At 42.6% G+C, this 14,277-nt stretch overlaps 2 protein-coding genes across 3 annotated transcripts; one reads left to right on the top strand and one right to left on the bottom strand.

Annotated features, from left to right (window-relative positions):
- Positions 1-837: 837 nt before the first annotated feature.
- LOC139564850 (S-antigen protein-like) lies at positions 838-1,599 on the top strand. The gene has a single exon (XM_071384692.1). The coding sequence runs from the start codon at positions 838-840 to the stop codon at positions 1,597-1,599; it is 762 nt and encodes a 253-aa protein (XP_071240793.1).
- Positions 1,600-2,710: 1,111 nt separating this feature from the next.
- Positions 2,711-13,601, bottom strand: LOC139565178 (inward rectifier potassium channel 4-like). 2 transcript variants are annotated; one of them, XM_071385323.1, is made up of 3 exons: positions 13,243-13,601; positions 7,781-7,949; positions 2,711-6,352 (listed from the first exon to the last, which is right to left on the bottom strand). In XM_071385323.1, the coding sequence occupies exons 2-3, from the start codon at positions 7,816-7,818 to the stop codon at positions 4,771-4,773; spliced, it is 1,620 nt and encodes a 539-aa protein (XP_071241424.1). In that variant the 5' UTR covers positions 7,819-7,949; positions 13,243-13,601; the 3' UTR covers positions 2,711-4,770. The 2 variants fall into 2 exon arrangements, with proteins under 2 accessions (XP_071241424.1, XP_071241425.1); XM_071385324.1 differs by lacking the exon at positions 7,781-7,949.
- Positions 13,602-14,277: the final 676 nt, after the last annotated feature.

Here is a 14,277-nt window from a genome sequence, read left to right on the forward strand (position 1 = left end):
TTCGTGGGTGACTGTTGTCGATGTGTGCAGAGGGTCCCTGGTTCGCGCCCGTGTCAGGGCGAGGGGACGGTACTAAAGTTATACTGTTACATAAAGAAAGAGGGACAGCAGGAAGCGCTTGAATAGGGTCATGAAAATACGTCACATGGTGATGGGTGAGGGATGAAGGAGGTTAGAGGAAGAAGAGATCAGGAAGGAGAGATGAGGACGGTCAGGAAGGAGAGATGAGGACGGTCAGGAAGGAGAGATGAGGACGATCAGGAAGGAGAGATGAGGACGGTCAGGAAGGAGAGATGAGGACGGTCAGGAAGGAGAGATGAGGACGGTCAGGAAGGAGAGATGAGGACGGTCAGGAAGGAGAGATGAGGACGGTCAGGAAGGAGAGATGAGGACGGTCAGGAAGGAGAGATGAGGACGGTCAGGAAGGAGAGCTGGAGAATGAGAAAGGAGGGGAAGGGAATGATGAAGGCAGACACATCACATAATTAGCATAGTAATGGAGAGTTAAGGCCACACAATGGGTCACTGTTGAGTCCAAGTTTTTCCATTTGGAGACAATGCACAATAGAGTTGGTATGAGCCCCAAACCACTCTAATAGTCAGCATGTAGCCCACCCCTCTCTCTTTTACCACCCCAGCGAACACACTCTCTAACTAATAAAGTGGTATTGCCTCAGGGCTTGAAGCTACAAACCAGTCCTCCCCACTCTGAACCTTTTCATCTGCTGAGCAAAATGCCTGACCACTTCTCTAAAGGTTAAGAGGTCCAAATTGTGCATATTTGTATAGATACTGTAAATAGACTGTGTATTATGAGAAGAGCAGAGGATAGAGCAGATGATAGAGCAGAGGATAGAGCAGATGATAGAGAAGATGATAGAGAAGAGGATATATAAGATGATAGAGAAGGGGATAGAGAAGATGATAGAGATGATGATAGAGATGATAGAGAAGAGGATAGAGCAGGGGATAGAGAAGATGATAGAGCAGGGGATAGAGAAGAGGATAGAGCAGGGGATAGAGAAGAGGATAGAGCAGGGGATAGAGAAGATGATAGAGCAGGGGATAGAGAAGAGGATAGAGCAGGGGATAGAGAAGAGGATAGAGCAGGGGATAGAGAAGATGATAGAGAAGATGATAGAGCAGGGGATAGAGAAGAGGATAGAGCAGGGGATAGAGAAGAGGATAGAGCAGGGGATAGAGAAGAGGATAGAGCAGGGGATAGAGAAGATGATAGAGAAGAGGATAGAGCAGGGGATAGAGAAGAGGATAGAGCAGGGGATAGAGAAGATGATAGAGAAGAGGATAGAGCAGGGGATAGAGAAGAGGATAGAGAAGAGGATAGAGCAGGGGATAGAGCAGGGGGTAGAGAAGATGATAGAGAAGAGGATAGAGCAGGGGATAGAGAAGATGATAGAGAAGAGGATAGAGCAGGGGATAGAGCAGGGGATAGAGAAGATGATAGAGAAGAGGATAGAGCAGGGGATAGAGAAGAGGATAGAGAAGAGGATAGAGCATGGGGATAGAGAAGATGATAGAGCATGGGATGAGGGGACTAATGAAGGAAACGCTGAAAGGGGAAGTGCCTCATTAGCCTGAAGAGGATGGTGATTTTAACTTAATTAAAATCGGGAGAGAGGAATGATCTCATTAAGACAGAGGAACACTCAAACGCAGATGCATAAATAAAACAACTGTCCATGCTGATACAACGACTGGGACAGGGACTTTGGACAAGGGACTTTGGATAAGGGAAGTAAAATGTAGTTGTACATACGGAAAATGTATGCACACATGATTTTAAGTCGCTTAGGATAAAAGTGTTTGCTAAATGTCATGTAATATTATAATTATATTAGGTCACTATGCACACCTGCTCTGGCTAAGACACATCTAACTTGGAGGTCATATCAGATATGCAGTGTGTTCAGTGAGGCAGGGTTCAAAGAACCTGGCAATGTGCCTGGGTTTGTCTGCACCACTATTTGGCCTCTGTGACCCCTATTCAGATTCCCTCTCTGTTCTACCAAGACCAGGTGGGTACTACCCGAGCGTATCTCTGTTCTACCAAGACCAGGTGGGTACTACCTGAGCGTATCTCTGAAGGTTCCGTAACAGCTCTCTGTAACCTTATTGCCAGACTCTGGGACAGGAACAACATTTTTCTTTTGGACAATTCATTCAGTTTTTCTTCTGTCTTGTGTTGAGGCTGTAACTGTTTCTGGACAGCATTTCCCACCATACCACCAGACCATGTCTACCAGAGAGGACTCTGTCCTGTCCTTGATTTCCTGCTCCAGAGAATCCTTGTAATCAGTAATGGCCTCAGATCCCCTTGATACACTACGTATTTTACGATTTTATGCTTTTCAATTTTCGTTCATATTATTCTTTTGAAGAGTCCCGTAAGTCGCTTAACACAGCATGAGTGATCAGACATAACTGCCTCGGTCTGATAGTTGATCTAGGGAGCTGGGTGGTGAACACACTGGAACAAATCCACCACTAGAGGGAACGTTTGCCTCAGTATTCTCTGCTGGAGACCTCGCTGATGGAATAGTGTTCAGAGACACCTAGTGGCACAGCATGGGAACAACAACTCCATCCTGATCTCCTCACTTCCCGGATTTCCTCATCTGGATTCAACTGTTTGTTAGTTAGTGCACAAATACTGTTCGTATTCTACATGTACAGAGACAGTCAAATAATATACGTTATACATATTTATTTTCAACATCAGAAGGTATACACAAGGAATAAAGTGCATTCTATGATTTACTCGCTGTTCAAGCTTGTGTTGGTCAGGGAATGTGTCTGTTTCTCCACACATGGCATGTTAACAGAGATGTGCAAGCAGGAAGACTGAGCGGCAGAGATAAATCAACACAATTATTTTAGGAAATAGTGTTACACAATTGGTTTGTTTTACAAACACACATTGTAAACCAGATATAGTAGCGTAATAAAGATTCCTCACCGTTATCTCTCAGCATTTACTCCATGCTGCCGCTAGCATATCGAAATGTACACACAACCCGTCAAATACAGTACGTTCATTGTAAAAAATATAAAGTAGCAGTTGCATTGTGGTGACAACGTTTCCCATGTGCCTCAACTGTCACAAAGGTCTGGTTATTTGAAAAAGTGCAAGTTTTGACTTGAAAAGCATACTGTCATACTGAATGCCCAGTGCTCTCTCTCTCTCTCTCACACACACACACACATTCAAGTTTATATAATCTTCACAAACAATTTTGCAGATGTAAAAATGTCAAAAGTTACTCAAGAACCAAATGTTGTTGGATAAAGATGAAGAGAAAAACAGTTGCAGTGTAGTGCAGGAAACAGACAAGGGACATGCACATCGTTCAGACAACTACACACAATAGGAGCTGCGGTGCAGGAGAAGGGTCAGAAAAACCATTTGAGTCATTTCATACACAAACCATATGCCAACAATCAAGACAACATTGTTTATATTTGACTTAGTGGGAAAGAGATGAAATATAGAAACTTTGGAACACACAAAGATGTTTCTATATTCAGTCTCTCTAGAATCAACCTTTATGAAATCTCACGTTCTAAAGAGAACTGCTTTCAGATGATTCCCCCAAAGGTATCTATCGGGAAATGTCTTTAAGGTGACACGAGAGACCAGATAAGTAACTTATGATACGTTCTCTACTGATATACACTGAAGAGAGGGACTTTCCATTATGTTACATTCATGCTCATTTTGCAACACGAAAACAGGCCTTTAATAAAAATGTGAGGAAAAAACGACCTAATTCTGGAGAATGAAAACACCTAGTTCTTTTCTCCAGCAAATGAAGAACTGGATTTCAGACAATAAGTCCCTTACCTATGATTATTCAATGATTGCGTTGTTCATTGTATTGTTGTTATTACGCACAGTAACAACCGATAAATGATTCATTGATCTATGCTAAAGACACTATGAAAACAATGTGTGGACAGTAGTAAATCAGGGAGAAAAGAGGCTCAAAGGAAAACTTGACTGAAGAAGAATAGTGCAAATAGTAGAAAGCAGCAAACTATCCTGTCTGTTATATTGCACACCTGAACCGAGAGTTGATATAGTGTTTGAACCCAAGTATGATTCATATTACATGTCATATCACCAGTCATTTTATCTTTACAGAACACTGGAGGTTGATTACACATCAAAATATCATGTATCATGTCCAAATGAAACAAACGACGTAATACGACTGTGTAGATAAACATCATACCTACCTACTTGAATGTCACTCAAATATTCTGGGTGTCTTTCCTTCTGAGACAGTTTCTGAAGCAGAAGTCCTCCTTTGGTCAAATGTCTGTTTATCCTTCACTACACACGCCTCAACAAGTCATTATTTGTCTCATCCTCAGCTCTCTGCTGGAACTGTCCATCTCTTGGTGTTCCTTTCCTATTACCTCATTTTAAAAAGTTGCGCGTTCATACAATCTCATATGTAATTATCTCTCTAGGTGACTGTCCCACAGCCCAACTGAGGTACACATCTGGGTGAGGTGTGCAGAGTAGAACCACTACCTCAGCCTCCCATTTGGTTCTCTCCACAAACAAAAACATGGGCTCAGGTTAAAGTACAAAATAATGCTGGCAAGGTGAAAGGGATGTAGATCTAGTACTAAATCCAGAGCAAAACGTGCAAAATACAAAAGGAAGACCTCTCTTCAAGACCTACAGGTAGGTCTATATAAATGAAGGGTTTGGGAAGGGTCTGAGGGTGCCATCCCTTTGCCTCAGATTCCTGACTCACTTTTGTATGTCAGTGGATCACGAGTAATGGTAGTCTGTAGAATGTCAAAATCCATCTGATTGTCCATGTCCAAAACGCACAGCACGTTGCTGCCGGATGTCATTGTGGCTGTGTCCTGAAACAAATTATGAAAGTCTACAGGAACTGAATTCCTACTTTCCTCCTCCCTGTCTTTTCCCTTTTGCCTATCCAGTTCATCCTCGTCCTCTCCACAGCTCAGTGCTACCTCATTCTCATAGCAGAAGGCGCTGGGGGAGTGGGGGGTTGCGAGGTGCTGGGTGATTCTGGGGCTGGTTGGGAATACTGAGTGGGAGGAGGCGGATGAGGCAGGCCGGCTGGCCGTCTCACTGAGCTCCTTGGCGCTGCAGTGGGGTGTGGAGGGCACGTCGTAGGTCTTGTGGAAGCGAGCATAGTCCACCTGATACTTGGTTCGGTCCTCAAAGATCACAGGCTCAAACCTATGCCCCCATAGGATCTCCTTGGCCAGATAGGAGCTGCGGGCCTGGGTGGTCATGGCGGTGGCCTCCACCATGCCCTCCAAGATCACTACGATCTCAAAGTCATCAGACTCCAGATCAGCCCGGCTCACAGTATACAGGGGGCTGTCCTCGTCGATCTCATGGACGATAACCAGAGGAGAAACCAGGAAGAGTCGGTCAATGCCTTCGTCGTAGCCTACGTTGAGATCTCTCTGCTCTAGAGGGATGAACTCTCCCTCTGCCGTGACGTAGGGTCGAATGAGCTGTGCCCGCACATGGGCCTCCACGATGTGGCTCCTGCGCAGGTTACCCACCCGCCACATGAGGCATAGCTTGCCATCGCGCAGGGAAATCACAGCGTTTTTCGAGAACAGCAGGGTCTGGTTCCTCTTCTTAGGGCGTGCCATTTTGACCATGATTGTGCCAAGCATGAAGGAGTCAATGATGCATCCCACTATGGACTGGACCACCACTGTGATCACTGCCACAGGGCACTCCTCAGTCACACAGCGCCACCCATAACCAATGGTGGTCTGGGTCTCGACAGAGAATAGGAAGGCTCCGACGAAGCCCTCTACATGAAGGAGGCATGGCTGCCACTTTTTCTGCACCCCTTCTACTTCACCAACCCCAAGCCCATTCCCTTCCAATCCTGAAGAGGAACTCATTCCAGAGTGCTCATCAAAATCCCCATGGGCTCTGGAAACTGAATAGAAGATTATTCCAAAAAACATCCAGGAGGACAGGAAGGTCGAGCAGAAGAGGAGTAGTAAGTATCTCCAGCGAATGTCCACGCAGGTGGTAAAGATGTCGGCCAGGTAGCGTTGTGATTTCTCCTCCATGTTAGAGAATACCACATTGCAATGCCCATTTTTCTTGACGAAGCGACTTCTTAGTTGGCTCGAACCTGTAGTAGAGATCTTACCGTTGTAATTGTTCATCCTACGACCTGTGGCTCCTGATATCCTATCTCCTCCGGATGTGCCGCTAGGGGAGTGGAACCGGCTATTTGGCGAGTTGTGGCCGTTGTGGAGCCCAAGTGTGGAGATTTTCAGGCCCTCCTCATCTGTTGCTGCGAAGCTGTACCTGTTGGGTTAACAAAAGGGGAAAGTATGGACAAATAAGACAATTGACCAGAGTGATGCAAGAGATGTGAGAGTGGTTTGAGAGAGGGTGTAGAACAGGAAGAGAGAGGGTGTAGAACAGGAAGAGAGAGGGTGTAGAACAGGAAGAGTTGAGGTTATAGTACAGTGTCTGTAATCTCATTGGGCTATCTGTTCTTACCAGTGTGCCCTACAGGACACAGTGACTATGCATAGCTTGCCAACTCTGCACAGTGTGAGAGACATAATGTATGACTCACATTCTCTCATGCACTAAGACCGCGCTTAGAAAGGATATGCTGTGAAGGAGAAATGCATTACAGTCCTATAAGGGTATCCTTCTTGACTACAAAGGTAGCATGAAATGATGCTTTCTCACTTTCCTCAAGACCATTTGACCTACCTCTGGTAACCTCTTAATATTGATCAGACTGACCTGTCTCTCTCCTTTGGAGAGGATAACCTGGGAAGGTGAGTTGTGTTTAGCTATGTGAGAGGGATTGCGGTCATCACGGGTTTAGGGATTATGCATGAGCCAAGTCTCTTGACAGCCTATGTTGACTGGGACATACAGACATTATATTGACCAATTTATAGTGCTCCATTGATCAGGAAACTATATTCAACCATATACTTATTGAATTTTTAATGGTTGCACTATTTTGGTTCCATTCATTTGATATTCATGTTATGTACATTGGCGAGCTAAGGTTGTCCATTTCCCTGTAATAACACAAATAATGAGAAGCATTGTCGGCTTTGAGGACATAAGGTATGACCAGTGGTGGAAAAAGTACCCAATTGTCATACTTGAGTAAAAGTCAAGATACCTTAATAATAGAAAATGACTCAAGTAAAAGTGAGTCACCCAGTAAAATACTACTTGAGAAAAAGTCTAAAAGTATTTGGTTTTAAATATACTTAGGTATCAAAGGTAAATGTAATTGCTAAAATATACTTAAGTATCAAAAGTAAAAGTATAAATCATTTCAAATTCCTTATATTAAGCAAACCAGACGGCACAATTTTCTTGTTTTTATTTATTTACGGATAGCCAGGGGCACACTCCAACACTTAGACATCATTTACAAACAAAGCATGTGTGTTTAGTGAGTCCGCCAGATCAGAGGCAGAGGATGACCAGCGATGTTCTCTTGATAAGTGTCTGAATTCCTGTCCTGCTAAGTATTCAAAATGTTACGAGTACTTTTGCGTGTCAGGGAAAATGTATAGAGTAAAAAGTACATTATTTTCATTAGGAATGTAGTGAAGTAAAAGTAAAAATATAAGTAAAAATATAAATAGTAATATCCCCAAAATTACTTAAGTAGTACTTTAATTTTAACTTAAAAGTACTTTACACCGCTGGGTATGACACAGGTATGACAGCTTCCATGCATGGTGTCCTCACCTGTTGGCCCGTGCTGTTCCCATGGCACCAGTGATCATCAGGTGGTCAGTAGGTCTATAAGTGGGGTGGGAGGCTGGACTCCGCCCTGGCAAGTAGTCTACTGCGAAAGATTTGGTATCGGCATGGCAACTGTCAATGTGTGCATGGACGCATCCACCGGTGAAGACCACTACAGGGAGAAAGATTTTCCATTTTGCCAAGATTCCTACACAGTACAGGTGTAGGATCTTAATTTGACCTATATAGTCACAGCAAAATGATTCAAACATTTAGTCCATAATGTTGCTTGATCGGTGGTTAGGCTATTAGCTGGTCAAAATGAGACTACATGAAAAGTGGAATACTGTTCATATAACTGCAGGTTTTCAGTGAATGTATGAAATCACAAAGCTCATCTACATTTCCTGCTTCTCAGGAAAATTCTCAGCCAAAACAATAACGATCCAATTAAGATCCTACATCTGTACCTGTGCATCACCATATCATTTTGCACAGATTTTGACTATCCCTCAACATTAAGAACTGATTTAGTGTGAGCATATTTTATTGAGAGAACTATGATTTGATGTGACCTGGTTTTTGGGTTACAAACATACAGTACCAGTCAAAAGTTTGGACACACCTACTCATTCAAGGGGTTTTCTTTATTTTTACTATTTTCTACATTGTAGAATAACAGAGAAGACATCAAAACAAAGAAATAGCACAGGAATGCTGTAGGAATGCTCAACCGGTGTCGCTCATTCAGCCGACAGAAACTTTCAACCGGTTTTCCCCATTAAGCAGCGAGTCGGAGTCTGAGGCCAAGCCTTCTCTTGTCTCTACTCCTCCCGTTACGGGGTCTGAGACGCCGAAGCTTCCCACCATTAGCTCTGACAAATTGAAAACCCTAGTCATTTGCGACTCCATTACCCGCAGTATTAGACTTAAAACGAATCATCCAGCGATCATACACTGTTTACCAGGGGGCAGGTCTACCGACGTTAAGGCTGATCTGAAGATGGTGCTGGCTAAAGCTAAAACTGGCGAGTGTAGAGAGTTTAGAGATATTGTTATCCACGTCGGCAACAACGATGTTAGGATGAAACAGTCAGAGGTCACCAAGCGCAACATAGCTTCAGCGTGTAAATCAGCTAGAAAGATGTGTCGGCATCGAGTAATTGTCTCTGGCCCCCTCCCAGTTAGGGGGAGTGATGAGCTCTACAGCAGAGTCTCACAACTCAATCGCTGGTTGTAAACTGTTTTCTGCCCCTCCCAAAAGATAGCATTTGTAGATAATTGGCCCTCTTTCTGGGACTCACCCACAAACAGGACCAAGCCTGGCCTGCTGAGGAGTGACGGACTCCATCCTAGCTGGAGGGGTGCTCTCATCTTATCTACCAACATAGACAGGGCTCTAACTCCTATAGCTCCACAATGAAATAGGGTGCAGGCCAGGCTGCAAAGCTGTCATCAAGGCAAAGCGTGGCTACTTTGAAGAATCTCAAATATAAAATATATTTGGATTTGTTTAACACTTTTGTGCTTACTATATGATTCCATATGTGTTATATCATAGTTTTGATGTCTTCACTATTATTCTACAATGTAGAAAATTGTACAAATAAAGAAAAACCCTTGAATGAGTAGGTGTGTCCAAACTTTTGACTGGTACTGTATATCTTCAAGTAGGAGTTCAGTCCTGAGGTAATACATCTCTGTGGTTGATTGTGTTATTTGTCTCTTTATAGAGGCCAATGTCACAACTGAAAATACACCTGCCATTACTTCATTTTGGCGCTAAATAAAGACTTCAACGAAACGAAACAACTTGGTTCCACCATGATCTCCAAATTTCCTAACATCACGCAATATTAGAAAACCACTCAGGGTTGTTTCTGTCAACTATGTAAAGAAATCCAAAACACTTAGAAATCCAAGATCAAGGTAGTAGTTGTAGCTTTATTTTCTGGTTTTGTGTCATTGTGAAACTACATCATTTGAGACCTTTGCACGACAGGGCCAGTTTTCCTGACAGATCAACCGCCAGATGTGAGGATGTATGTGACAGTCCACAAAGCCAAACATGGTTGCCAATGGAATTGTCTGCAAGAACATTGACATATATATATTTTTCTCTCTCTATGACTGAATTTACAATACAGTGACATCGTTAGGATCGTTATCAATGTTTTTCACACTTCCCAGTAGTCTTACGTTGTGTCTTCTCCCACAGGTACTCCTGGTTGAGGAGGACAACATCAACTGAGGACATGATTACACTGAAGATCACATCCGTCAACGCCGGAGTAATCATGACGCTGATCACTTTTTGGTTACAGGAGTTGAAATGAGACAGGTACAGATATAGTGCTGCAGGTGACTGGCAGCGAGCGTTTTCCATAGGAAGCCTTTAGTGTGGAATTTGGAAGGTGACTGTGTGGTGAAGTGAGGGGGATGGAGCGAGTCGGTAAAGCCACTAGAGACATGGTGGAGGGGACTAGTAAGAGCTCTTCAGGATGAGTCACGGAGAGGGGAAGATTCAAGAGTAAACAGAACACATCTTAAACTGATTCACAGAGGTTTAACAAAATGACATCTAACAGTCCCTCATCATCACAGTGTAGGGAGATGATGAGTGCATAGAAAGACTGAACTTTGGGAAGAGAACGCCTGAATAAGAATCTTTGTTACACAACACAGATACAGATACTTAATCCCCCTTGAGCAGGAGGTGTGTGTGTGTGTGTGTGTGTGTGTGTGTGTGTGTGTGTGTGTGTGTGTGTGTGTGTGTGTGTGTGTGTGTGTGTGTGTGTGTGTGTGTGTGCGTGCGTGCGTGCGTGCGTGCGTGCGTGCGTGCGCGTGCGTGCGTGTGTGCGTGTGTGTGTGTTGGCTGGGGAGGGGAGGCTTCCTTTACTGTGTCTTTATGTGTACTTGTCTGGCAAGGCCATTCTTAACCCATAATCTCTTAAATTGCAGATGAATAGTCTCCTAATCTCTAGTTTCAAAGAAGTGATATGAAAGGCAGATCTAAGTAGGGTGACCTGGTTCAGATTTCCCACTAATCCCTCACAGAGAGAGAAGAAAAGGAGGGAGACGGTGCTGGTGGCGGACAGTGTTGTGGAAGGATGACGTCTTTAGGACATCTCCTAAACCACGTCATACTTGTCCCAGGTTAATCACTGGAGCAGGATTACATACCATTTGGCATATGGGTCCCTACTGCACATCGAGACATATCTCAAACACATAGGAAGATAATACACAAGCTGGGCCCAAGCAGTCCTCTCTGAGATGTATAAAAAGGAACAGTATGCGTATGAGCCTGTCGATGGCTGTTCAAAATGGGTAGGGTTCGGTTGCGATGTGTTTCTTGTTGTCATTATGAATTTTTTTTGTATTTGTTGATGAGAAACCAATGGGATGTAGGCCTACAAGGAAACGAATAAAAAAAGAGAAGAATAAAGGTGGACCCAACCACAAGTTCCTTGTTTTCTCAAACGCTACAGTTAAAGCCCATACCCCATCCTAAGTGAAAATAAAAAATGCTATTCTAATACCAGACGCAGGGTTTGGGATTGTATAATTGAATTATAAAACATGAAGTGGCTAATAAGAGCCTGTTACAGCAGTACTTAATATTGGCGGTACAGAGGGAATGAATTTGTCTATGTTGACCTTTATTTTCTCTGGCTTTGGTACACTTCCTGAATCCATTCAGATGCAAAACTTTGTCTGGTCAAATTAGATTATGATCATAATAAACTATTTTAATCTTGTCAGTTCCACGAACAAGCCAGAAATTCAGTTGATCAATCCACTCTGGGCTCAGAGATTTCACTAAGAAGGTTTACTGATATCATTTTAACAACTCAACAAGTGGAACAAATTAAAACATTTTTGTCTTCCATGAGCCACTGTGTCAAAGAAACATGACCAAATGACATCGGACAGTCTAGGAATTCCCATCACCCTTTATTTGTAACAGATCAATTCCTGTCTCCCTGCGTGTCAATCATGTTGAACGATCTGGAACCTTCTCTGTCTGTTTACAGCTAGGGTAGAGTACCCTAATTAGGGTCAGTCAACAACAGCCCCCTACTAAGTAGTGATTGATCAACCCCAGTCAGCACAACCATTGCATGCATGGCTTCAAATGAGGGCTGTGTGTTTAAACAAGGAAAGTGTTACATAATGAAGGGCAAAGTAGATCAAAGTCATTCTTTTTGCAGCTAAATGGGGTGAATTCTCTGCTTTGTTCATTTTATTACTACTTCTATTGTACTATTATTTGAACCTGTATAAATGTTGTTTTAGAAACGTGCTGAAAATTCTAATTATATGGGAAACGGTAGGTGGTGTTGGCTTTGTACTTGGAAAAAGATAATAACTTGTTTCATCGTTGCTAAATCACAGTTTTTAGAACACAGATGCAGAATCACAACCGGGTTTTACCAGTAAGGATCGCCTGGCCACACAGAGTTAACTGTAGGATTATCCGTTTCATTACAACATCAACTTTCCTCTAATTTTCATGAGCTTCTGCTCCCTGTGTTTATTTATATATCCCTCCCTGTCCCCGTCTCCTGTTTATTGCTCTGGTGTGCTGTAGGCTACTCTACAGATCCATCCTTTATCGACATTTTCCTCTGTACACATTTTCTGTAACTTTGACATTTGGATGTCATCCATTATTGTGTATGGGTCTGTAAACCCCGGGTTAATTCACTCTCAATTTGTGAACAAAACATTGCGATTACCTCAAACACAGACTAAATGAGCCTACAGAGGAGCAGGTTTTACTGTCGTAACAGCAGGTGACTATGACCGATTCCTGGATGCCCTAGAGCTGAAATAAGATTGAACTGTATAATAAAGAACCTGTTTGCTCTATCCCTACACAGCAGTTTCCTTGACGTGTATGATTATGGACTGGGTGACGCAGTGCCTCATTGAGCTCTAGATTGATGGAAGGACAAACTTTAATGGGGAATGGTAGTGTATAAGTGTCTCGTGCAAATGTCTTGAGCAGATATTATTGTCAAATTCTTAGTAGGAGATATCCAAATAACCAAGTTCACTATTATAAATTCAAGTATTGCTCTGACCAGTTTAAATGTATCTTTGATAATTATTAACCCAGTTATAAAAATAAAAAATCTCAGTTAAACCAAGGTTACGCATCTTATCAATAGTAGCATACCAGGTGAGACAGGACAGCTGTTCCAGTAACCATGAATTAGAAGAGGCATTAGATTCTCACTGGTTTCAGAACAAGCCTTCATTATTTGTAGATGATCTTTTTGAAAATACATTTTTAAAGACTGTGAAAATGAACGGTAATGCATTTTCACTTGTGTTGAAGTCTGTGAATCCTGTTTCCCACCACAAACGTCTTGACATTCTAATGTGTATTGGACACTGGGGACCTTTACGCATTTTAGGTTATGATTTAGGATAATTGATAAATAGGCCAGGCTTACCTTAAAAACAACAAGTTATTTTGTTGTGCAGCTTGCTTCTTGTTTAGATCCACTTCTGAATTATAACCTCAATTCTGAATATTCCCCGCACTCTTTGGAATGAAGTGTAACCCCAGGAGTCTCTGTTGTACGCCTTGCCTTTCGGCAATAGTTCTATCCTGTTCTGTTTCCACTCTCTTATTCCATTAACAGTAATCACACATTTTTGCATATCTTTATTGTTTTTTTCCCCCTTTTGTTTTTTAATCCTTTGTTGTCCTCTGCTACCTTCTAACTGTCTCCTGTAATCCGGTCGGTGCGCGCTCTCCTCCACAGACTCGTGCACTGGAGTCTCCAAATGCTGTGTCAATTTACTCTGTGCAAAGTGTGTGGGTTCGAGGGGGTGCTTGTCAGTTTGATTATGTCTCCCTCACGTCTTTATGTGTGTGTGTAGGCGTTAAATGATGCGCCCCCTTCTCATTTTACTGGTTGACTGCATCTCAAATCTATGTCTCATTGAAATAATTGTGGTGAGATGAACATGAAGTAGTTGTAAGAATGGGTATTAAAGTTGTTATAACCTTGTTAATACACTACCAAGTCACTTGGACTGAATTTTGCGTACTGAACTCTGTATAGAATAAACCATCATTTCAGTTCCTTGAAATCTTTACCCACTCACAGTGGCTCTCAGGCTGGTTTCCAGCCCACTATCTCTGCCAGTGCAGTCAGTCTCACTGTCAATGCATGTTAGTCTCCAACCACAGTTTTCCAAGGCACTCTGCCAGACCTAGTGCACTTGGTGTGGTAATCTTCAGTCCTTTACATAATAGGACACTTTATAAAGTGTAAGATTGTAAAGTTGTTCTCTTTTTCTCTTGATTTTGCACGTTATTTATGAGAACAGGTATTTATGAGAACAGTGTATAAGGGATTTGTCTGAACTTCATAGATATGACCTAATGGTCCGTGTGAAATCTGAAGTTGCACTGAACTCTCATCATAACTTGACATGTTGTTGCTGTAATATTGAAAATAAATAGCAGATAATTAACC

Source organism: Salvelinus alpinus, chromosome 36, assembly GCF_045679555.1.
Source record: "Salvelinus alpinus chromosome 36, SLU_Salpinus.1, whole genome shotgun sequence".
NCBI classification, from domain to species: Eukaryota; Metazoa; Chordata; class Actinopteri; order Salmoniformes; family Salmonidae; genus Salvelinus; species Salvelinus alpinus.

What these genes read in the sequence shown, in the direction of transcription:
- LOC139564850 (XM_071384692.1), top strand. Translation starts at nt 838, where the DNA reads ATGATAGAGCAGAGGATAGAGCAGATGATAGAGAAGATGATAGAGAAG.
- LOC139565178 (XM_071385323.1), bottom strand. Translation starts at nt 7,818, where the DNA reads ATGATCACTGGTGCCATGGGAACAGCACGGGCCAACAG. An exon ending in GGAACAGCACGGGCCAACAG is followed by an intron (nt 6,353 to 7,780) that starts GTGAGGACACCA and finishes TTAACCCAACAG; the next exon opens with GTACAGCTTCGCAGCAACAG.